Consider the following 26,605-nt stretch of genomic DNA (forward strand, 5'->3'; position numbering starts at 1 on the left):
CGGTCGTCACGCCAGAGTACTAGTGACACCTAACCCTGTTACTGAGTCCGCCAGCTCGCCGACTGGCGAGCTCTACCCTTACACCGTGAATGTGGCCCCACCCAGTGTATATACAAGTGTGTGCGTGTGGTGCATTGAAATTGGGAGCAGGTGAGTCGGAGCAGAGGGAAAAAATTTCCCCTACTCCGACACACCCGTATCCCCCCCAAAAAAATGAATATGTATATGTGTGGTGCATTAAAAAAGGGAATGGAGGGACAAAGTGGTGGGGCAGGGACACAAATGGGGGGGACCACAGCGCTGCCAGGCACTGCAGTCCATCCCCTCTGATGGCTCCCCGCCCCAACTCACCCCTCCCCTTGGACGTGAGGTGCATTAAAATTGGAGGGGAGTTGAAGGGTGAAGACGGTGTTTCCACCCTTCCCCACCCCACCAAGAAATGTGTTGTGTGCCCTATGTGTATATTTACAAAGTGTATAGTGCAAGCTAGTGAAGTGAGTAAGAGGAGCGACCAGCGGGGCCTCACCCAACCCGGCGGGTGTAGGCGGCACGCCCGCCCCCCAGCACCCCCACCCCCACCCGCCCCCCACCTCATCCACCCGGCACCACAATGGGCGGACAGCCAGCGCAGCAGGGCTACCGGACAGCCCACCGGCCACCGGAGCCCGCCCGGGGCGCCAGGAGTTATACCGGAGTGGGGCAGGCCCCAAACCCTCGCCCGGCCCCCGGAGCCCGACGCCCGGGCCGGGGAGGGAGCCCCAGGCCCAGGGAGAGGGAGGGGGAGGGGCCGCAGGGCAGACAGGGAAGGGGGGGGGGGGGGTGAGCGGGGAGAAGACGACAAGAAGGCGAAAGGGCGGCTGCAGGGCAGGAGGGGGGGGGGAGGAGGAGGGAGGGCGACAAGGGAAAAGGGACCGGGAGGCAGAGGAGGATGGGCGGGAGGAGGCGAGGAGGGAGAGGCGACGGGGGGGAGGAAGGGGGAGGGGAGAGGGAACCACGGGGCACACCGGAGGCCCACCCACCCCGAACCGCGCCGCCGGGCACGGAGCAGCGGACCGCGCCGGGACGGCACCGCCCCGGGCACCAGGGGAAGCACCCCAACACCGCACCCCACAGGGGGCCCAGGGAGCGGCCAAGACGCAACCGCCACCGAGCAGACAACGGGGGGGGGGGGGGGCAGAACCACCCCCGCCCGACCACAGGGGACGGCGTCAAGAAAATTGACTAATTAGCATGCAGTAACACCAAGTGTTGATGCTTAGTGCCCACTAGAAATAGATCTTAAGGAGTTATTGAGTATAGTGTCGTATAGTGTGGTATGCTCGAGCCCACTAGCAGCAACTAGGTTCCTGACTATATAAAAATAAAAACAATCAGATACAAAATACCAAATACAGAAGCAGCGAAAACAGAAGTTGTAACGATGTGGTGGCTCTCGTTAACAGGCAGAATCTTGGCAGGATTAAGTTGCCAAATTGAGATTAAAATATTCTATGTACATAGACCATATTTGTTTAAATCTTGATACTTGATTTTTATTTAAGGCAGAGATTTTTTCCATTGAGATATAATTTATTAGTAAGTTTAACCAGTGGTCGATATTTAGAGATTGTTTATTTTTCCAATTGACAAGGATTATTTTTTTAGCAATAGTAAGGGCTATAAATATAGATTGAGATTGTTTACATGGTAGCTCAGTTATTGTTAAGTCACCAAGCACCAAGAGATGTCCATGGGCACTCTCAAACCCCTGTGAGGGTAAAGAGCCGAATGAACGCCGTCTTGTCAGTTGGAGTGAGCTAGTGTTGTGTCGGTCACGACCAGTAACGCGTTACTCAAAAAAGTTGCTTTCTAAAGTAACTAATAGTCTAACGCGTTACTTTATTCTACAAAGTAGTCTGATTAAAGTTACTGTCCAGAGAATCAATGCGTTACTCCACATTTTCATGAAGAAGGCAAACTATCTCACTGTTGTAACGGTCACAAGCAACTACTGCTAACTATGAAGATGAGGCAGAAGTCATTGATCACCACACTGAATTCAGCCATGGTCTGGTCATGAATGGTTTGCACATTCAAAACAAAAGTGATGATACTTTTACTACTAGTTTTATTAACCAACAGGCACACAACACAACAAAAAAAGTGTGCATTATGGACCATAAAAGTGGTAAAAAAAAAAAATTATTTCCATCCTCAACTGGTCCGTGAAGCATTATGGGATGAGGTCGTCTCCGCCCTCTCGCCAGGGGGAGTGACGTCAGACAAGTTACGTTTTCAGTAGGGGTGGAACAAAAAAACGATTCGACCGAACCATCGTTCGTCAAGGGGAGCTAAACGACCGTATCGGTTGCGAGTGAGGCTTTATGGTTTTCATAACAATAGCAAGAGTTCTGCGCCGTGCTCTACTTGTTTTGTTTACATTTCAGTAGCATCACCATTCAAGCTACTTCCGTGTTTCCGTGCTCGCGACACGGCGCGCGCGCGCGCGCGCAACGAGTGACAACATACAAATGGAGACAGTTAGCAGAAGCCAGTGCCGTACATCTCGGTATTTCCCATGGCTATCGAGTCCTCTCGGTGCACTTGTATGTCCCGGGCCGGCGTTGGTACTGCGCGCGAGCCAAAAAGAATAACTCCCGTGACGATCCAATGCATGGATTCAAACGACACAGGTATCTCCCACAGCCAACACACCAGCTAAGCTAAAAGCACACTGCAAGTATCTCATTTCTCAGTTTGTGGCTCCCTGTCAATGTCTACAACTAGCATGAGCAGCAGATAGGAGAACTGAGACGTGCCCGCGATTACGACAGCCCAAAAAACAAAATATAAACAGTAGTGATTCTGTGGTCATCATCGTGTCTCAGATTAAAAAAACAAAAAAAGATGTCATACATTAACCAAAAATGAAAGTGATGACAAAAGAAAAAACAATTGTTAAATACAAAAATTGTTGATAAAAAGGGAAATGAACTTTTGGAAATATTTTTGCATATATTAAGTGGTTAAAATGTGTTTGATAGATTTATTGTTCCATAAGGTGGCTTCATATTTCTTTTGGCTGGACGGTAGGTTTATTTCATGTCTTAAATTTATGTTTCTGAAATACTTCACAATGTGCAAATATTCTGTTTAATTGTGTTGGTGTCTGTCTAAAGGTTAAATATTTATATTTAACATTAAATTATCAACCTTTTGTTTTCCTGATCCTTATTTTGAAGAAAAAAAACAAACAAACCAAAAAACAATTATAACTGTCAATAACTACTCATAAATATTTAAACTGATACATGTGTACACACTGGAATAGCGGAACAAACAAACAATAGAGGAATTTAGGGGATTTTCATTTTCAACCTGGATAGATTTTTATTTTTTGTTATATAAAAAGTATTTACGTTACAAGAAGTCAAGAGAGACTGCCTATTTTGTTTTTCATAAAAAAAACCTTTATTTTCATGTTAAAAATGCACTTTCAATAAAGTATTTGGAACTCCGTTTCTACTGCATTATTTTTATGTTGAGATGGTGTTATCGGCAGCTGCTGAAAGTAACTAAAAAAGTAACTTTTAATCTAACTTAGTTACTTTTAAAATCAAGTAATCAGTAACGCAATTTAGTTACTTTTAAAACCAAGTAATCAGTAAAGTAACTAAGTTACTTTTTCAAGGTAACTGTGGCAACACTGGTCATTACAAAACCCCAGCAGGTACAGCAATGAGCCTGATTTCCAGGCTTTTGAGCTCCCGCCTCTCCAATATCTCTGCATAAGTCGGACCTCTCAAAATGTAGATTTTGGTTATACTGGTGACACCTCAGTTAGGTGATCAAGTTATTCTGACAATAGGAGAGAATGTACCAGACCAGATGAGCAGCCTGTGGGTGCTAATAAGCCAAGTGCTCAGGATTAGCCATATAAAGTATAAAGTATATGAGCGTGTTCACTATTATGAGGACGTCGGACAAATATACCAGACATTACACATTAATAATTACATTAGAACATTTTAAAGGCTACTCTCGCAGTCCTGTCAAGTTTGTCTGATCAATATTGTTAACATAGACACAGTAGATGACATTTACTGCACATGCATAAATTTACTGTACTGAAGGTTGTACAGTTTTTACCTGTTCTTTATGCTGCATTGTTCACTTCTCAGCTTTCCTCGTCATGTGATGGGGAGAAAGCAGTGGGAAAATCCAACTTCCAACAATTATGTGTGACTCCCTTATTTTGCTCTTGCAGGTACTGATGCCAGCATCCCGGTCCACATAAACAACATCTGTCAAAGGAACTATGTGACAGTTGAGAATGGACGCAAGTTGAAGCCTACCAACCTGGGCATTGTTCTAGTACATGGCTACTACAAGATAGGTATCTGGCCTCAGATTATGTAGAACAGTGATACTCGCTATACTGTAATTTTTTTGTTTACACCAGTGTCACATCATTAGAGGAAAGCCACTTTAGTGACAATACACGTAAGTGATTGAACACTGTTGGGGCTCGGGGACATGCTGTGTTACCATGTTTAACAGTTACCTCCTTTTTGAAAACATTAATTGAGATGAAAGGTATGTTGCATAATGTTATATATTTATGTAACGAGATTAAAAAAAAATGTATTGACTGTATTTTCATTTTAAGTTATTTTACGTTATCATTAGGCATTAGGGATGTAACGATATTGTGATATCGTGATATTAAAACTGCCACAATATTGTCATGTTCACAATATTTAAAAGAAACACATCTGTTTAAAAAGTCAGGTTGATTTCCATTTGTGCAGTTCTAGCACCCTCTAGTGGCTAGTTTATTATCCATCCATCCATCCATTTTCTTGACCGCTTTTTTCCTCACAAGGGTCGCGGGGGGTGCTGGCGCCTATCTCAGCTGGCTCTGGGCAGTAGGCGGGGGACACCCTGGACCGGTTGCCAGCCAATCGCAGGGCTAGTTTATTAGTGCAATTTAATTTTCATTAGGGATGTGTTGGCCTTCCATGTTTAAAATCTATGCTAATTGTCAGATGGTGACCCTAATTTGCTTGTGAAGCGACAATGTGTGCTTGCATTAGCAAGTAAGTGCCTCAATACTGTTATGATGAGTGTAGGTGGTTTATATGCATTGCTGTTATGTACAAATGTGCAATATTGTGCTATCTTTAGTATGAGCTCTTTTTTTTTTTAACAACATTGTGATCTTTTTTAAATATCGCCAACACCCCCCCAATATCATGATAATTATCGTATTGTGACTTTCATATCGTGATAATATCGTATCGTGATGTTTGGATATCGTTACATCCCTCCGAGGCATATGTCAATATTACATTCTGACGGTATGATAAGTGAGCAAAAATGTTGCTATGTCACGGTATCACAGTAAATTACAGCTTTAAAATTAAAATGTTTTTAAAATGTAGTATTTGGGTAAATATTTTTCCCCCATTGAACAAAATTAATTATTATTTTTAAATATAGAATATTTGTAGGGCTGTCAAAGTTAAAGCGTTCATAGTTAATTAATCACAGAAAAATGTCGCATTAATCACATATTAACGCATATTAATCGCACTATTTTTTTCGACCATACTTGAGCCTTGAACATAACCGCGGATGGTTACATTGAAGGCTGCGCAGGTCAGTCATTAGGTCAATGCACGGCATTTCCTACGCCTGTTGTTCCAAAATGAGCGGGGTGACTCCAGTTGGTGTGCTCGGTGGTAAATTTTGCTTTCAAAAACACCCTGACTGGACTTTAGATAAAACAAAAGTAATTTGCATTTAATTAATTAATAATTGCTGAATTGCACCCAATTGATATGATGCTGTTACGTTTTGAGAAATACACGCCTGCATGCAATTGCGTACATGCGTTTAATGTTTGCAAATGACATTCAGGTAATAAATTGCGTTCATGTCAAAATATTATGGTATTTTGTATTTATTTTTATAATTTTATATTACGCAAGTAAATTAGCTGATTAATCGTGATTAATCAAAATTAATTAGTTTGACAGCACTAAATATTTGACACATAAACAAACATGTCCCATGTTGAGTTTAAATAAATAAATGTTTACAACCGTCTTATGTTCAAATTCTTCTTAGCAAGTCACAGTATTCCATGAATGGTAAGCTCTTTTTAGAACAGAGCCCAGCTACTACTGTTGTCAATTATGCCACACTGGCACCTACATGTACACGGTTTTCTTTTTTTTTTTTCTTTTTTTTTTTTTTTTTACAAGCTGCCAATTAGGGCTGGGAATCTTTGACTGTCTCACGATTCGATTCAGAATCGTTTTTCGATTCTCGATTCAAAATTATTTGATTGACAAATGATTTCTGCTTCAATTTGCATATATGCACAACATTGTCATGATCTACTCCAGTCTGCTTTGCAAGACAAAATGACAAATAGAGACTTTAAAGTGTCTTTTTTTTTTTTTATTAAACATTTGTTAATTTTGTATTGTAAGTGCCTTTTTCCACAAAAACAGCATGTGGGCTACAACTGCCTTTTCCCCTTCTTCTTCATTACTAATTTAAATAAAATGTATTTTTGGATATTAAATTTCAATTCGATTAATAAATGAGAATCTCAATTCTTTTATGAATCGATTTTTTTCGCACACCCCTACTGCCAATGCCAGCCATGTGTATCTATCATTAATTGCAACCCCGTCCCTTCTTCGCCCCACCTCCATGCTCCATGAAAGGAAAAAAAAAAAAAAAAAAAAAAAAAAAAAAAAAGTTAATTGAAAGCACTTATCGTCAAAACTGTTATGGCCCATGCCTTGAACTCACCACTTGAGCTGCCAATTAAATCTAAAAACCTCTTAAGAGACCCGCAATATAACCACTAATGTAGAACCTTTGGCCTTCTCAAAATTGTGTGGGTTCTGCAGCAGATTTTGTATGAAATAATGAGGTGGTAGTTTATTTCAAAGACCAAACAACAAAAAAATTACCCAAAAGTGGTTGAAAGGGAGTAGAAATAAACTTGTCCCTACCCCATGTTACATTTTCTTAAACAATTTATTTGTAGCAGTACAACTGTTAGCGATACCGTTTTATTTCATGACGCAACAGGATGTTTTTTACTTTTTTCTTGCAGAATAAAAGTGTAGTCAAATTGTTAGTCACCATTACATACCAATCAAACAGGTCCATATTAATCATGATGGACTTGAACCATTCTTTAGTGAGATCTATTTCGTTCAGTTAGTAGTTTGAGGTGGTGACACTCCTCATGCATGTACATCTCGTTTATAGATGCAGAGCTGGTACTCCCAACAATTCGCAGTGCTGTTGAAAAGCAACTCAATCTAATTGCGCTTGGTAAGGCCCACTTCCAGCAAGTACTCCAACACGCACTTGATATTTTCAAGAGGAAGTTTCACTATTTTGTGGATTCCATCTGTGGTAAGTTTGCAACAAGACTTTGGATTACACACGCACACTAGACACAAGCTTGTTCACGGCCTTATCTACAGAAGTGGCAATTTCAAATGGGCAGTGCCAGCATGAATTTGACTCACTTCAATTCAATTATGCCAACTTTTCCACTAGATCGGCTGCACGCCGTGTTGCTCTTGGTTGGCCCCGGATGTTCACGTTTCTATTAGATGTTTTCGGGGCCCAGCGGTTACAATGGAACCACTTTTTAGAACCATCTCGGAGGTGGTTCTGAAGCAGCCGTCATCTAAAGCCTAATTTATGCCTCCACGTTTGCTCTCGCGTTGATGACCGCCGTAGAACACATGATCTACAGCGTTCATGAATTTTAAGTGCCGCGTCGCTGCGGTGCACACGTCGCCAATCCTTGAACGCCGTAGATGGCGGGGCGTAGCTCGCTTCTGATTGGTCCGTTCGATGGCGGGGTTTTTTTCTCTTTTTTGTTTTTTCTCTCTCCCCGCCCCCCGCCCAGATAGTTTCCGTGAATACTGGCGGCGCAAATCGACTTCCTGCTCGGAGACCACGGCTGTGCATGTGGATATGTGCCTGGGACGAGAGGCGGAAAACAAAAATAACTTAAAAAAAAAAAAAAAAAAAAAAAAAAAAAAAAAACTGTTCGCTAAACGCAGGGCTGTTGTGTTTTGGCGAGTTTACGGCCGACAACGGTGCAAATTGACAATAATTAATTGCCACGGTGATGAACTTACTCTCCCCCCGGCTTTGTTTCGTGTTTCTGAATTAAATTGAACTTCCTGAATCCGTCATAAAATGCAGAGGAATCGCCACTTGGTGTGGACTTGGTGTGAAACTCCAGCAGACACAGATGTGTATTGTGCACAAGTCGGAAGGCAAACGCACGAGCGGAGCTACGCTGTAACGCCTCCGCGCGAGCCTCTCGCAGAAGCATACTGAGGCCTTAAGGGCGAGCGGGGCTGTGTCGGGACCCGTCACTGCCTTCTGACTGGCCAACAGCGAGCAACGAGCAACTCCGTGGCACACGGCCATTTCCTGTTTTTATGCCTGCGGTGGCACCCGCAGACCGTCGCCAAAGTCATAAAAATGCAGTATATGCAATAAATCTTTGTGTAAATTGGGTCAATTAACTCATTTGCTCCCAAAGACGTCTAAATACGTTTTATTTTATATGTTTGTGTCCCAAAGACGTATTTATACGTTTTGTTTTGTTTTATGCTAGAGCATACAGAAGGCTTTGATGTAGCCTCTCAACTGCAAAGATCGGTTGCAGAAATGGTAGTTATTAAATGGTAGTTAGTTATTACGGCTCAATTACTCGCAAATAGATTACTAGATAGAATTACTAAATAGATTTGCGAGTAATGCTGAAACTTAGCTATATTCTAATGTTAATTGCTGCAAAACGGAACAAGATAGAAACATACTTTTTTTTTTTTCCTGATGAAAGAAGAGATTTTAATCTTTCTTTTGTGGGCCTTGCAAAATCAGTCCAAATCCAGTAAAACAGCTAGGAGCGAACAGGATTGCTGCTGTGAAAATGGCTGGGAGCAAATGAGTTAATTATTCAATTAAATAATTGGTTGATTCATTAATTGGAGAAGACTCAAGTTAATATTTTAATTAATCCTGAGTTTGCTTTTCGGAGTAGCGCATCAGTTTTTCATCGCTAAATCAGTCGTTAAAATGAAGGATGCATTAATAGTTTGTGTAGTCTTTTTTTTTTTTTTTTTTCCAGCTAAGATAAATTGCTAAAACACACACATACACAAAATCAGGTTTTGATTATGTGCGCGGATATTTTCTAATCTACTTCGGAACTTAAGGCAAAACTAACTACTGTGATAGGAAATAGAAACAAGTAATAACGAAAAAGATTAAAATAAATAAAGATAAGAAAAATCAGCTAGAGAGGAATGGTCTTAAATCAGGCAAACATGGAACCAAAAGTTAACCTAAACACTCAAACCCCAAGTAGAAGCACCAATTTGTACAAACTGAATTGTTAGAATTTTATGACCAGTAAAACAAATTCTACAGAAAAAGTGAAGTATTTACAGAGAATGAACTGTAGAGTGACGCTTTGCTGAAGATTAGTAACAAACTTGTTTGGACTGCATTCATATTTTTATATGTGATTCCGAATATTCCCCCTGGATACCTTCATGGTCAAAACTGTTATTAAAACCACAATTATTAATCTCTCTGCCGTGCCAATCTATAATGTCAGCATTTCATTTCATAGGAAAGCATTGATATTTGAGATTTTTAGTGCTTTCCATCAGATTCCAGCTTTATATCATTGTAGGCTGTGATGAAATTCTTCTGTTTTTCTTTTCTTTCTTTTTTTAAGGTTTTAATATTGATTTACAATGATTTTATTATTATTATTATTTTTAAACAATTTGTTTGTGCACGTTTTCGCTGACGTACCAAGACAAACTCCTTTTTCTGATTTACGAATGTCCCAATTTGCAGGTATGGATGAATTGATGGAAGTGTCCTTTTCACCAATTGCTGACGCAGGAAAACCAATGTCTCGCTGTGGCAAGTGCCGTCGGTTCATGAAATTCATCCAGGTGTGTGCGAGTGCGTGCGTGCGTGGGGGTGTATGCGTGTGTGTATTCCGTTCCATTCTTGCGTAGGAACCCTGTGAAATCAAAATGTGGGATAACTGGCAATCAATCGTCCAGTTGCATTTGAATGAATAAATATATTAATATAAAATATAATAAAAATAACAATATTTTTAAATATTTCCTCGTAATAAAAAAAAGATATTGATAAGAAGATATTGTGTTCCACTTGCATCTGAATTTGAAGTACATTTAGTCGTCATTGGCTGACTGTGACATGTCCGGAATGAATAATCAATTCCTATTCATTGTCAAGTACCTTAAAAGCTGAGTGAAAGACATGGAAAAAAAAAAAAAACAACAACTTGGAAATGAGTCACAATCATTTAATTACTTAGGCACACACACACGTAAGCACATTGATTGAACAAACAAATCAAACACATTTTGCTAATACCAATTTTGGTATTAGATCAACCAGATTTGGTTTATATGTAATTACTGAGCATAATATCGTGTGGTTATTGAAAATTTTGAAATTTTCTAAAATGGGTGGCAGTGAATGAGTTAAAAATGGCATTTGCCATGACTAGGATGCTGTCACTTTTCTTTGCAGACACCAAGTAAAGTGAAAAGTAGACTACTGCTTGTAATTATACAAAACTCTCATTCAGTATTCAATGTTATTCATTGAAGTTGCAATTTCAGTGAGCAGGTTATGTTTTTATTTATTTATTTATTTTAAATACTTAGAAAATAGTTTGAGATTAACATTGAACCAAGTATTTCTCCTCATGTTTATTCATAATGTGATGAGCTCCAAATAATATATATTTAGTAGGGCTGGGACGATCTACTTCTGTCATGATCCGGATCCCGATACTTAGGTGGCGATCCGAATCAGCTTTGTCATTCACTCCCAAAAATGTTTTTCCTTTTTTTTTTCTTTTTTTTTGTGTGCAAGAGTATACAGAAGGCTTTGTTGCAGCTTCTGGCATGAAGAGGTGGCTTAAAGCAATGGTAGTTATTACAAAAAAAATGGCTTACATGTGGCATATATAAGAGTAGTATATAAGTAGTAGTATAAGAGATCAGCCAGGGCCATCCAACAAGCTCTTGTCAGTGTTTTCACAAGGAATGTGAATATTGATGAAACTTAGCTGTATTCTAATGCTAATTGCTGCAAAACTGGGACAGATAGAAATATGCTTTTTTTCCTGATGAAAGAAGAGACTCTTAATTTTCATTTTGGTAGGTTCCATGTTGTTAAAGCAATAGAACACAATATTCTGTGGGCCTTGCAAATTCAGTCAAAATCCAGTAAAACAGCCGGGAGCGAAGGGGGTTGCTTCAGTGAAAATGGCTGCGTGTGAATGAGTTAAACTCTTTGTAGCACTTTGAAATTGATTTGAAATATAAAGTGTATTATAAATGTCATGTATTATTATTTACATCACCCTAACATGTTTGCAGGCCAAACCGAGTCGTCTCCACTGCTCTCACTGTGATGAGACATATAGTCTACCACAGAATGGAGCCATCAAGCTATACAAGGAGCTTCGCTGTCCATTGGACGACTTTGAGCTAGTGCTGTGGACCTCTGGCACCCGAGGCAAAAGTTATCCCCTGTGCCCATACTGTTTCAGTAACCCACCTTTCAGGGACATGAAAAAAAGTAAGAATACTATATTACTTATTCTGCGGAGTGAATGAATTGAATTAACTTTCTTCTTTTTTGGAATAATTGTCCTTCTCTGGATCAATGGCCCCACACATGGACTTGCATATATGGTTGATTCCAGTGGAGAGCGGTCATAATAATCTCTTAATGCAGTGCATGCCTAAGTCCTTCAATGAAATCATTGAAAATATTTATCTGTCCTCTATTATACAATAGCTTTGTTCTACTCTTTTGGTCTTAAATTCCTGTGTAATTTGTCCTGTTTTCCTCGCGGAAAGCTGGAAAGCCGACAGCTTGTTTCGCGCATGCGCAATGAGACATCAAGTAGTATCACTTCTGAGAGGCTGTTTTCTGTAAGTGCGCCTTTTGAATGGCAAAAAAAAAGCTTATCTGCCAACGCGCATGCGCATAATTACTTACTTGAGTTGTTCTGCGGCAGTCAGTGGTTCAGTTCATCTTCAAGTCACAATTAGTGCCGTTTTCCCGAAGAACTTTTGAGGAAAAGAAGAATATACTACTACTCCTGAAGTAGTCATCACGAAAACGGGGAAGAATTGCATCCGTTGCTTTCAAGCCAGCACGTAAGAGAAAAATAAATGGATAGCTAGCTGTCCACAGGTTAGCGAACTGTTGATTGAAATTACTTGCAGCTCTGCTGCTGCATTTCATTTCATTTTTTCCTCTCCCACGAGTACTGTTCTGAATACTGGTGTAAACTAGACCCAAAGTGTTGCCACCTCTTGTTGGGAAATGTTCATGCTGATAAACTTTTGGCAACACAGTCTTGAGATCTGCATGATTAAAACTAGGGATGTCCCGATCACACTTTTTTTGGACCCGCTTCCGAGTCACCTCATTTTGAGATCGGCTGATTCCGAGTCCTGATCCGACACCTCGGCATTTGGCAGGTCCAGCTGTACGCATGTTGTCCATTAGGGATGTCACGATAAGGGCTATATCATGATGTCGCGATATTAAAACTGTCACAATATCGTCGTCGTCATGTTCCCAATATTTAAAAGGAACACATTTATTTAAAAAAAAAGTACTTTTATTACTTTTATTTAGTATTTTTATTACTGAAAAATTAAAAAAAGTCAGGTTGATTTGATTTGATTGATTTGATTTATTTGTTCATTTTTCCTTTCGGACAGCATTGATGACAATCAAACATTACATCATACAGTTTAGACATATAATAACCGAAAAGAAAAAGGGCTGGCAGGAAGAAGCATAAAGCTTATAAATTCCCGCCCCCATACAAAACTAGGACGCAAAAGATCAAGCAATAAAAATAAAAATCAACAGAGATGATAAAATTTCACTCAGTTCATCAAGTCCATGAAGTTCGATATCCAGTTGATTACATTCGGAGACTTTTGATTCAAGCAGGTGGATTATTGAAAGTTCAGTCAGTTCATCAAGTCCAAGTAGCAAGTTGTCGAGATGATTACTTTCGGAGACTTTTGATTAGGCAAATGGATTATTGAAAGTCAATCAGATCCTCTTCACCAGTGATTTGATCGCATATAGATCATGACAAAAGATTCTTTCCGGTAGTTCGTTGATCACTTGTTGATTAGTACCATGTGGATTATCACAGTCCAGCAGCTTTAGATAACTGGGCATAGTGAAGACCATGTGTCCGACACCTCCTTCAGTCAGATCCGTCTTCATCACGATTTTGATTCATCGCGACCTTTTTCTCCAGTTCAAGCAACCTTGTGGCCATGTCTCTCCTCATTCCGTTCATGGCAAGGTTGAGTGCTGCAATGTCGTTTTTCACCAGAGAAGTGTCATCATAGGCCTTAGTTCGGCCGGCTTGCACGCCAGTGATGGCTCTCAGGGTGGCCTCAGCCAATTCCTCTGCATTCTTCTGGCGATCAGACATTTTGCGCAGCGTACGAAACAGCCAGTGGGTTCCAAGCCCCAGCAGCATCAGCATAACCACCAGCAAAGCCAGCAGGTATACGTCCTCAACGTCCTCCACGTCCAGACTGGTCAGACACACTGGTCTCCACCTTGCCCAGGAATCCTCAGCATATCCAGACATGTGAGTTCCACTTGGACATGAACGATCAGTAGGTGCAGGTCTCATCATGGAGAAGATTTTGTCAAACGCACTTACAGACCATCTAATTAGATCCATATTGGTTTGCAAAAAGTTCTTGGAGCAGAGTGTCCTTTTCACAGCACTCAGCACAGATGTTATTTTTAAATGATTCAAAATAAAATGTCCTTGGATTACAATAACATAGTCAGACGTATTTACATTTTTGTGTTGAAGCTCCCTCCTTGTTTTCAACACTGGAGTTATTGCTCTCGCACATAAAAGTTAAACAAAAGTCAGGTTAAACATTTTCTTCATTATAACTGATTAATACCATTTCTTTATATTTTTTCTTGAATACAGCAAGTGTCTTTATTTCTATTAGTCCCAGATCTAATGAATTCCATAATTTTACACCCGTACAGGAGATCGAAAATGACTTCAGTGTAGTTCTAACACATCTCTGAACAAACACGTTTCTCTCTCAAATCATATTTCGACTCCTTTGCCTGAAAACATGTTTGCAAGTTATAAGGGAGACAATATCTGGCCGCCTTATACAATGTCTGAATAGTTCTATAGTTTACTAGATCATATAATTTCAATAGTTTAGCTTCAATAAACAATTTGTGTGTGTGTGCATTATATGGAGCACTATGGATAATTCTTATTGCTCTTTTCTGTAATACCATCAATGGCTGCAATCGACTTTTATAGGTGTTTCCCCAAATTTCAACACAATATGTCAAATAAGGCAAAATCAGTGCATTATAGATTATTTGGAGTGCCTTTTGACTCAATATTTTTTGGGTTCTGTAGAGGATGGATATACTTCTTGCCAGTTTTTTTTTTAACTGTGTTATGTGAGGAATCCATGTAAGCATCTCATCAATAATTATTCCCAACACATTGTGTTGGTTTACCCGTTCAATATTTACATTAGAAATTTGTATGCTGATATTTTCTTTAGTTCCTTTTTTACCAAATAACATGAATTTAGTCTTGTTGAGATTAATAGACAATTTATTGGCATTAAGCCATTGTTGAAGTTTATATAATTCCTCATTTATTATTTGCACTAGACTCTGTATATCCTCACCTGTACAGAAAATGTTTGTGTCATCAGCAAAGAGTACCATCTTTAACACAGTAAAGACTTTACATATATCATTTATATACAGTATAAACAATTTAGGGCCCAAAACTGAGCCCTGAGGTACACCACATAAAACTTCCATTTTATTAGAAGTACTCCCTCCTAATGTCACATACTGATATCTATTGGTTAGATAACTTCGTAACCAACTTAATACAGTGCCCCTGATCCCCATTTTCTCTAATTTATTTAATAATATTTTGTGATTTACAGTGTCAAACGCTTTTTTTAAATCAAGAAATATTCCAATAGTATATAATTTTCTGTCAATAGCATCTGTGATAATTTCCATAGATTCAGTCAGGGCTTGGGCCGTCGAATGTTCTTTTCTAAAACCATATTGGCTATCATCTAACAATTTCTGTTTAGTTATAAATTTATCAAGTCTATTATTAAAAAGTTTTTCTAAAATTTTTGACAATTGTGGCAAAATTGAAATAGGTCTATAGTTGCCATAATCATAAACATCACCAGTTTTATATATAGGAATAATTTTTGCTATTTTCATTTCATCTGGGAATATCCCAGTCTGAAATGAAAAATTACATATATAAGTTAGTGGACATAGAATTTCATTTATTATACTCTTAATATTTAATATATTAATATTAATATTTTAATCTCAATTTGGCAACTTAATCCTGCCAAGATTCTGCCTGTTAACGAGAGCCACCACATCGTTACAACTTCTGTTTTCGCTGCTCCTGTATTTGGTATTTTGTATCTGATTGTTTTTATTTTTATATAGTCAGGAACCTAGTTGCTGCTAGTGGGATCGAGCATACCACACTATACGACACTATACTCAATAACTCCTTAAGATCTATTTCTAGTGGGCACTAAGCATCAACACTTGGTGTTACTGCATGCTAATTAGTCAATTTTCTTGACGCCGTCCCCTGTGGTCGGGCGGGGGTGGTTCTGCCCCCCCCCCCCCCCCCCCCCCCGTTGTCTGCTCGGTGGCGGTTGCGTCTTGGCCGCTCCCTGGGCCCCCTGTGGGGTGCGGTGTTGGGGTGCTTCCCCTGGTGCCCGGGGCGGTGCCGTCCCGGCGCGGTCCGCTGCTCCGTGCCCGGCGGCGCGGTTCGGGGTGGGTGGGCCTCCGGTGTGCCCCGTGGTTCCCTCTCCCCTCCCCCTTCCTCCCCCCCGTCGCCTCTCCCTCCTCGCCTCCTCCCGCCCATCCTCCTCTGCCTCCCGGTCCCTTTTCCCTTGTCGCCCTCCCTCCTCCTCTCCCCCCCCGCCTCCTGCCCTGCAGCCGCCCTTTCGCCTTCTTGTCGTCTTCTCCCCGCTTCCCCCGCCCCCCCCCCCCCCTTCCCTGTCTGCCCTGCGGCCCCTCCCCCTCCCTCTCCCTGGGCCTGGGGCTCCCTCCCCGGCCCGGGCGTCGGGCTCCGGGGGCCGGGCGAGGGTTTGGGGCCTGCCCCACTCCGGTATAACTCCTGGCGCCCCGGGCGGGCTCCGGTGGCCGGTGGGCTGTCCGGTAGCCCTGCTGCGCTGGCTGTCCGCCCATTGTGGTGCCGGGTGGATGAGGTGGGGGGCGGCGGGGGGTGGGGGTGCTGGGGGGCGGGCGTGCCACCTACACCCGCCGGGTTGGGTGAGGCCCCGCTGGTCGCTCCTCTTACTCACTTCACTAGCTTGCACTATACACTTTGTAAATATACACATAGGGCACACAACACATTTCTTGGTGGGGTGGGGAAGGGTGGAAACACCGTCTTCACCCTTCAACTCCCCTCCAATTTTAATGCACCTCACGTCCAAGGGGAGGGGTGAGTTGGGGCGGGGAGCCATCAGAGGGGATGGACTGCAGTGCCTGGCAGCGCTGTGGTCCCCCCCATTTGTGTCCCTGCCCCACCACTTTGTCCCTCCATTCCCTTTTTTAATGCACCACACATATACATATTCATTTTTTGGGGGGGGATACGGGTGTGTCGGAATAGGGGAAATTTTTTCCCTCTGCTCCGACTCACCTGCTCCCAATTTTAATGCACCACACGCACACACTTGTATATACACTGGGTGGGGCCACATTCACGGTGTAGGGTAGAGCTCGCCAGTCGGCGAGCTGGCGGACTCAGTAACAGGGTTAGGTGTCACTTGTACTCTGGCGTGACGACCGGGGCCTCTCCCCACCGGGCTCGGTGTTCTGGTGTTCCGCCTTCTCCCCTGGTGCTTCCTCCTCTGCTTCCCCCCTCCCGCCGCTGTGCAAATCTCGCGCGGCTGGAGGTGGGGTGGGCACATCTTCCCTCTCTGCGCTGCTGCCCGGTGCCGGTTTCCGGGGGGGGGGGGGGGGGGTTCTCGCGGGGGGCCGGGTTCGCGGGGGGGGGGTGGCGGCCGTCGGGGGGGGGCGGCTTGTTTGGGGGGGGGGTGGAGGTATGGGTGGGTTGGGTGCTGGGGGTCGGGGTGTGTTCGGGGGTTTGGGGGTCGGGGGTGGTGGGGCCTGGGTCGTGGTGGATGGCGGGTTTGGGTGGGGTGCGGGGGGGTCGTGGGGGGATGGGGGCTGGGGACCGGTGGGGCGCTGTGGGGGCCCGCTGGGCCTCGTTCTGCGGCCTTGGGCTCGGGGGTGTGGGCCGGGGCTGGGGCGGGGGTGTTCCGGGTGTCTGGGTCGGCTCGCCGACCGGTGTCCGCTCGGGTGGCTTGGGGGTGGCCTTGGTGCTGCCGCGGCCTGGGGATTCCGGGGGTGGGGGGGGGTGGGGGGGGTGCTCGCTTTGCTGGACCGCGGTTGACGGCTTCTTTCTTTGGTGGTGGTCCTTATGCATGCCAGATCCGTCGCACCAGCATCTACTGAAACTCAACAGAAGTACCCTCTCCCTCCCACAGCCCCTTGAATCAGTTGGTGCTGGTGTCTGTGGTTCTCACTTTGCTTTATCTATCCTTCCCTCCTTCCTCTCTTTAGTTTTTCCTCTGGTCACTTGAGATCTTAATTTATTAGAAGTATGAGGTTTCTGGGGTTGGCATAAGACTCCGGTTTTGTAACCACGCAGGAGGGGTCTTGTTGGTGCTGGACTTCACTTTGATGGATTGGATGTACTGGCTTCTATTGATCTCACTCTGCCTTATCGATCCTTCCCTCCTTCCTCTCTTTAGTTTTTCCTCTGGGCTCTTGAGATCTCGCTAAATTTGCTGGAATTTAGAGGCTTCCGGGGTTGGCGTAAGACTTTGATTTTGTAATCATGGGGAAGGCAGGAAGTGTTTGGTCGGTGCTGGATGTCACTTTGATTTACCTTTCTTTTCTCTTTATTTCTTTTTTTTTCTGACCTTTTCTCTGGTCTCCTGACCATTTAAATCTCACGACTCTGGCAAGATTCTGAAGTACCTGGTTAAGGCGAAGGGTAATGGGATATTTATAAGGTTTTAGGTGAATGAATGAGTATAAATTTATAAGTATTTGCACGCACGCACACGCACGCACGCAAACGCACGCAAACGCACACACGCAAACGCACGCACGCACGCAAACGCACGCACGCACGCAAACGCACGCACACATACACACACACAAAAAAAAAAAAAAAAAAAAAAAAAAAAAGAAAAGAGCAATGATGACAAGACGTTGAATCGGTAAGACCACCGAATGAACAATTCTGAGCTCTTCAAAAAAAAAAAAAAAAAAAAAATTATACTCTTAATAAACTTCATATCAAAACCGTTTGAGTCACAGGAGTTTTTTGCTGTGCATTTGGCAATCAAGTGTCTTATCTCAGTGTCCATGACTGGCTCCAAAAACATCGAGTGAAGGTTTCCTGCATAACTGTTCTCATAGTGAGAGGAGGATTCTGGAATTTTTTTGGCGAGGTCAGCTCCTACAGTTACAAAAAACTCATTAAAATTATTTGCAATAATTTCTGTATTCACTACTTTTTTATTATTGACATTAAAATATTCAGGATAGGTTAATTTATCCTTTTTATTCTTTCTTATAACTTCATTCATAATATCCCATAATTTACAAATATAATTTTTGTTTTCGTCTAATAATTTAGTATAATATTGTTTTTTGCAGACCCTTAAAATAGAATTTAACTTATTTCTATATTTTTTATATCTATCCTCAGCCTGTTTAGTTCTTTGGTTGATAAATATCTTATATAAATTATTCTTTTTTCTGCAAGCATTTATTAAAGACTTACTCATCCATGGTTTGGTTTGTGAATGTTGTTTCAGATAAACCTTTTTTACTGGACAGTGTTTATCATACAATTGTTGAATTTTGTTTATAAAATAGCCATAAGCCATATTGACATTTATTGCATCATAAACACATCTCCAGTTTTGGGTCAACAATTCATTTCTTAATGCAGTGATATTCTCTTCTGTCCTAAATCTTTTATACACAGCTCGTGCTTGTCTAATACCATTTTGATACCATGAATAATTTGCAAATATTGGGAGATGATCAGTTTTATCATTGATCAATATACCACTATTAATTTCATTTAATAAAATATTTGTGTAAATATTATCTATTAAAGTAGCACTATGAGTCGTAATTCTTGTAGGACATGTAATTAATGGATGCAGACCTAGTGAATACATTGTATCAGTGAAGTCTTCAATATGTATGTTTTTGTTGGGGTTTAACAGATCAATATTCATGTCACCACAAAAAAATATTTGTTTGTTGTGGATTGTTGACAGAAGTTTTTGTATACACTTGGTAAACATTTCCACCTTAGAGTCTGGTGTGCGATAGATACAGCTTACAATTATATTTTTACCTTTTATCACATTGATTTCAATCGTAATACATTCCATGAGATTGTCAACCTGTATAGACATATTATGCAAAATATCAAACTTGATGTTACAATCCACAAACAAGGCCACCCCTCCACCTCCTTTACCAATTCGATTAGTAGATACCATATTATATCCAGGTAAATCAAAATCCACATACTTGTTTTCTTTCATCCATGTTTCTGAGATTGCAATAATATTTATTTTGTTGTTGAACTTCTGGAGATATTCTTTAATGTGTCCAAAGTTAGTATATAGACTCCTGCTGTTAAAATGAATTATTGAGAGCTTACCAGTGAGATTAATTGATTTGTTGAATTGTTCATTAGTGAAATAGTGGCACTTGTCCGCTTTGTTGTTGTAAAAGTTTTTGTCAGGGTCGAATATTCCATTTGGATCGTTCAAGGCATATTCCACAAATTGATCATCTAAGTCTGTGTAGTTTGGTGAAATGGGGTCAACTTTTTGAGACATAATTAATTGTCGTAGACTTCCAACTCCTGCAATCTCTTGACAACCCTGGTTTTGATCTCCTCTGGTGAGCTCCCTTGTGTCTTGATAAGGACTTTGCAGTTGGCGGTCCAAGTTGCCATGATTTTCCCATCTTTCTTCAGTTGACGTGCCTTTCTTGCGATTTCTGCATTCTTTTTGGTCAGGTTTTCATTTAGAAAGACATTCTTGCCTTTCAGTTTTGGGCCTTGCTTGAGGAGTGCGATCTTGCTTTTTCTGTCAGTAAGTTTCATGAAGACCATGGGTGGTTTTCTCCCTCCCGATGGAAGTGTGTAACACTCTTGGATATGCTGCGATTCCACCATTATTTCAAATTCCCGAAGTTTGGTTATCACCTGTTGCTCCACTGATTCATTGTCAGGATTTAGGTCAGAATCCTCATCACTTCTCCTGGCCGCGGCATGTGCATACGTGCGCGGCCTGACTTTAATGCCGGTGATAATGACATCATTGATACGAGATTTTTGATCAAGCTCATCTACCTGTTCCTGCAAGATGACAATTTGCAGGTCTTTCTTTTTCATCTCCACCTTCTGGGCTTGAACCACATCCCGCAGTTGGATCACCTCTTCCAGCAGTTTCTGGTTGGTTTTATCCATTTTTTCCAAGTTCTTCTCCATGGTATTCTCCATTTTCTCCATGTTCTTCTCCATGGTTCTTTCCAATTTATGGATAATAGTCTTTAAGTCATCAATTTCTTCCGTTCTTTTCCCACTAGGCATGTTGTAAAAACAAAAGAGTTGTTGTTACAGCTGCGCCGCAAGGGAGTAATCGCAGAGCGATAAGTTGCGTCCTTCTCAGTCAGAGTCAGGAAGCACGAGGGCTATAAATGAGGTTGATTTCCATTTGTGCAGTTCTAGCAGCCTCTAGTGACTAGTTTATTAGTGCAATTTAATTTTGATTAGGGATGTTTTGGCCTTCCATGTTTTAAATCGATGCTAATTGTCAGATGAAGGGGAACCTAATTTGCTTGTGAAGCGATCAATGTGTGCTTGCATTAGCAAGTAAGTGCCTCAATATTGTTATTAGAGATGGTAGGTGATTTATATGCATTGCTGTTATGTACAAAAGCACAATATTGTTTGCTTGTTTTTTTAGTATGAGCTCTCTATTTTACAATATTGTGATCTTTTTTTCAATATCGCCAACGCCCGCACAATATCGTAATTATTATCGTATAGTGACCTTCATATCGTGATAATATCGTATCGTGATGTTTGGATATCATTACATCCCTATTGTCCATACTAAACAGCCAAGCAGTGGACTCATTATGAGGGCCGTATCATGATTGACTTGCAGAGAAGATTTTTTTCAAATATACAGTATATTCATACCATATTTTGTAAATGCAACAACATATACAAAATTACTTTGTAGATGTTGCTTTTGCCTTAAAGACAATTCAAAACAAATGAACATGTGAGACTGGAAATGGGTGTGTTTTTTCCCCTAAGGAAGCAAAAGTGAGAACTTTTACAGTTTTTTCCACTTTATCATATATTTGAAACATTATCTCTAATTCTTGTTATATCTTCTGTATTCTTACCTGATTCTCCTAGATGTCGGATGCAATGAATGTACCCATCCTTCCTGCCTGCACTCTCTCAACTCTTTGGGTATTGGACAGTGTGTGGAGTGTGACAGTGGAGTTTTGGTGCTGGATCCAACCTCTGGGCCCAAATGGAAGATGTCCTGTAATAAATGCAACGTTGTTGTTCATTTCTTTGAACATGCACATCGAGTGCAGGTAATGCTATTATCTTGTAATATAAATTATCAAATTATGTTTATGTTTAATTATATTAAATTATGTTTATATGAGGACGATCTGAACGGAAGATGCAAAAGTGGCATTTCGTCGTTGCTTTTTATTTCACTTTTAGACTAGTGTTGTCATGGTGCTAAAATTTTGACTTTGATACTATAAACTGCATAAAATACCTTGATACCGGTACGGAAACGGTACCTCGACAAAAATCTAAAACATCAGCAAAAGCAGCAAAATTAAAACTGACAAAAAGAACTTCAAATGATCAAAACATTAGGATGTATACTTGTTAATCGCATGACTTTATAATTAACTATCACAGTTTATATCTCAATTCATATCTAAATTTACAATAAAATGTAAAAAAAAAAAAAAAATCCCCCTAATTTTAATATGGTTTTATTTTTTTAGTCATTGATAGTAATCCCAGTAATTCCATAACAATTCAATTTAAAAAAATAAAACAATATGTACTGTACTGTAAAAAACAAACCCGTGTGATTGATTTGTGTTGTTTATTTTTCTGTCACTATAACATGGCATAATTGCATTTTTAAGACAATGGTGACAGCTGAGTGCACTTTTCTTTTTTCATATTAGGAGCTGCCTAATTTTTAACATCAAGTAAGTTGTGAAATTATTACATTTTTAAAACTGTAAAATACAACACAGTCCCCGCAAATATATGCATTCGCTGAATGCTTTTATTTTGTTAAGTGAAATAGAATGCGCATTGTAAAATGACAAATTTTTACTGCATAGGAACCAGAAACGATCGATGTGTTCTTGTCATATTAAGAGCTCTGTAATTTTAAACAATAAGTAACTTGAGGGTTTCTGCACATTTTAAAATGGTAAAATACAGCTTGACGTCAATCCACACAAATATATGCAGTATAATTGAATTTATTACTGCTAAATTGTGTTATATTGACTCCTTTTCACGACGTTGGACGTTTTTATTTTGTTAAGTTCTCGGATGCGCCATGACGCAGCTGAGGCCGCTCTACTGTTACAGCGAACTAGAGATAGGCCGATAATCGGGGCCGATATTTGACATATTGGTACATATCGGTATCGGTCTGTTTTATTAATCTGACGGCCGATATGAGCGATCCATTTAAAACTCTGTCTTTTCGCTTCGAATGCAGCCCAGAGCGTCTCTGTCTGTTATGGAGTCCAACTCCAGCAATGTAACGCCCATAGCAGCATTTGATTGGTTAGCCGTGCAAGAGCCAGAACCAATCAGTAGTGTATGCCGTGTATCACAGTAGCCGGTCACACACGCACCCACAACGCGAGACACATGCTTCGAAGGTAAGTTAAAAGAGAAGAGACTCCGCTGAACTTTTCACCATGATAAGCTAAACACATTGAATTATGTTGTGTATTAAATGCACTATATGAATGGAGCTGCATTGCCTTGCATTGAATCCCCGCTAGCTAACAGTGGTGTGTTCAGCTTAGCATGGAGGCTAACACCCAGTAGCTAATTCGCTACTTGAACTACTCGGGGAGGGAATCACACACATTTTCACTTAATTAAGTAAATAATGTTTGTTAGAAAGGTTCCAAATATTAACAGTTGTCATTATTATATTGTCTAGTTCCATGTTAAGAGTAGAGTAATGTCATATTTACCTCTCGTGACGCACACATTGCATTCTGGGTCACGTCCACTACTTGTTGCATAGCGGTTATTATGCAGTTAGATGCCACAGTGACACGAAATAGCGTTTAGTTACTTTATATTGTGTTTATTTGTCGCACTGGTTTGCCATTGTGTGCCTTAAGCTTCGACGTCGATTTGATTGACAGCTCGTTGTGCACCTCGTTAAAGTCCGCTCCGTAACAAATTAAGTGTCTCAAACACCGTTTAACTACACGAACGTGTTCTCTTCCATATGTTTGGCATTAGTAGAGAAGTGCACTAAAGTATAGTGTGCTTATTTGCTCGTTTTGTCTCTCTTTTCACGTCATGTCTGCTGTCAGTTGGGACATTATCCTCTCAATGGATGCCACTAATATGTAACATCTACGGCCGTACACGGCTGCAATTAATGTTCAGTGATGTAATTTCGTTACGTGCATCATACTTTGAATAATGAGCTCATGTTTGGTGTGTTGTATAACTTTCTCGTGTGTTAGTAACTATTCATGTGGACAGCTAAGATAGTGCTTGTTAATGTGAATTAGCAATGTTGCAGCCCAGTTATTATTTAGACAAGTACATCTGTGCCATTAAGTGATACAGTACAGTACAGTAGTGAGAGAATAGTGTGCCCATATACACACACGTGTCTATAAGTGTAAAACACATTAAACAGCAGAAACTGGCAGCGGTCCACCGCAACAATGTCTGTTTAACCAAGTTATTCTTACTATTATTATAACCAAGTTATTTTACTCTACCTTTTTCTGCATTGATTGGGGCATCCTAAGTGGCAGTAAACTACATGATGAAGTGTCTTTTGACAGTTCTCTTGTAGAGAGGAGTAGCATGATATTGCTGTTCTCGATTTAAGATCCTCAGCTTATCAAAACTGTCTATATGGTAACAATAACAATAATCATAATAAGGTCAACAAGAACTGTATGGTGTTCAGGGATGAATAGTTTTTCTCATGGAATTTTTTTATTTTTTTTGCTGTAGTAATAAGTAATGCCACAGCTGATGCACATTTTGAATGACAGGGTTCCTCCTATTACTTCAAAATATAAAAATATAACATTTATAGAATAAAACTACAAGTATCCCAAATGCTATAAAAGGTAATGTCACATTGGCCCCACATTTAACTCCCCCCGCCACCAACGTCTTATTGCAGATAGAAGGATGTAAAATGAAAAGTGCAGTGTGAGAATCCATTGTAAAGAACTGTTAGGGTTTGCATTATTCAAAAATTTGGTGCCAACATTTTAACTTTTACTGCAAATGAATATCGGCTTCAAATATCGGTTATCTGCCTCCTTGACTACCGATAATCGGAATTGGTATCGGCCCTGAAAAAAGCATATCGGTCTATCTCTACAGCGAACCCGTCACACTTTCACTTTCACCCTTATGAGATATTTGAATAAAATAGGCCTCACATCTAAAGATAAATAGGCTTGGGCTCACTCTAGTGATGGGCATTCCAGTTCTTTTAGGTGAACTGAATCACTAGAATTAGTTCATTTAAAAGAACCGTTCAAAAGATTCGTTCACCGAATCGTTCACCCCCAACCCCCACCACCACCCACCGCCACCCGGACGTTGTGACAAAAAAAATAAAATAAAATAAATACATTTTAAAAAATAATGAAAAAGTTTGCTTTTTTTTTTTTTTTTTTTTTTTTATGAAGTTACTTTTTATATTCAACTGTAATAATAATGTTATTAATAATAATGATAATAATAATAATGATGATGATAATAATAATAATAATAATAATAATTACAGGAGACAACACCCACAGTACACAGAGAGGATAATAAATCCGTGAAAGATATTCCCAACAACGTCATCTCCCCACTGCTGCAGCACGGGGCACACAGTCATGTGCTGGTGAGAGAGAGACTGTCACTCGCTCTATTTTGTTTTTATGTGTTTGCCCCCAACCAGTACGTGGACGGACACCACATTAGCTGTTAGCTTGGAGAAACACATGATAATGAAAGGTTGTCTCCGCCAGCACGGAAGTAGTGGCGTTTCTGTGAATACTTCCTTCCTTGGCAAATCGTGAATCACGCTTGGCAAGACTACACTCATTCGCTCACTGAACTAGTATGGCAGTACGTTCACTCAATGAATCGTACACGAACGGGAAATGGAGGTAGCACGTTCACTCGCTGACTCGTTCGTGAACCGGAAATGGCAACAGCCGCAACACTCATTCACTGAATCGTTCGCTCCTGAACCGGAAATGTCAACACATTCACCCACTGACTCGTTCACTTACTGAACCGGAAATGGCAACACATTCATTCACTGATTCGTTCCTGAACCGGAAATGGCAACATGTTCACCCACTGACCCGTTCACTTTCTGATCCGTTTGTGAACCGGAAATGGCAACACACTCATTCACTGAATCGTTCCTGAACCGGAAATGGCAACACGTTCACCCACTGACTCGTTCACTCACTGATCCGTTCATGTCTTCGCGAACGGGAAGCTTCCTCAGTGACTCATTCCTGAACACCAATAGTGAGGCTACATGTGTAGTAAAATCCCGCCCACGTCTGACGCTGGCTTCTGATTGGTCGTTCGCGAAGACTGATGGCATGAGCGTGGCTGCTCTCAAATGAACCGAACGAATCACTTCAAGAAGTGACCTGTTCACTCACGTTCACTGAAAAGATTTGTTCGAAAGAACGGATCAGTCGTGACCAGTGTTGCCACAGTTACCTTGAAAAAGTAACTTAGTTACTTTACTGATTACTTGGTTTTAAAAGTAACTAAATTGCGTTACTGATTACTTGATTTTAAAAGTAACTAAGTTAGATTAAAAGTTACTTTTTTAGTTACTTTCAGCAGCTGCCGATAACACCATCTCAACATAAAAATAATGCAGTAGAAACGGAGTTCCAAATACTTTATTGAAAGTGCATTTTTAACATGAAAATAAAGGTTTTTTTTATGAAAAACAAAATAGGCAGTCTCTCTTGACTTCTTGTAACGTAAATACTTTTTATATAACAAAAAATAAAAATCTAT

The 26,605-nt window shown here is 40.8% G+C and overlaps 1 protein-coding gene across 1 annotated transcript in view; it reads left to right on the top strand.

Annotated features, from left to right (window-relative positions):
* top3b (DNA topoisomerase III beta) overlaps nt 1–26,605 on the top strand; it is an 84,246-nt gene that overhangs the window by 45,492 nt on the left and 12,149 nt on the right. Inside the window, exons 14-18 of the mRNA XM_077523009.1 lie at nt 4,247–4,375; nt 7,276–7,425; nt 9,910–10,010; nt 11,481–11,682; nt 21,698–21,885. Coding sequence (XP_077379135.1) covers nt 4,247–4,375; nt 7,276–7,425; nt 9,910–10,010; nt 11,481–11,682; nt 21,698–21,885 — 770 coding nt within the window. The remainder of the gene's footprint in view (nt 1–4,246; nt 4,376–7,275; nt 7,426–9,909; nt 10,011–11,480; nt 11,683–21,697; nt 21,886–26,605) is intronic.

This window comes from Festucalex cinctus, chromosome 5 (genome assembly GCF_051991245.1).
Source record: "Festucalex cinctus isolate MCC-2025b chromosome 5, RoL_Fcin_1.0, whole genome shotgun sequence".
NCBI classification, from domain to species: Eukaryota; Metazoa; Chordata; class Actinopteri; order Syngnathiformes; family Syngnathidae; genus Festucalex; species Festucalex cinctus.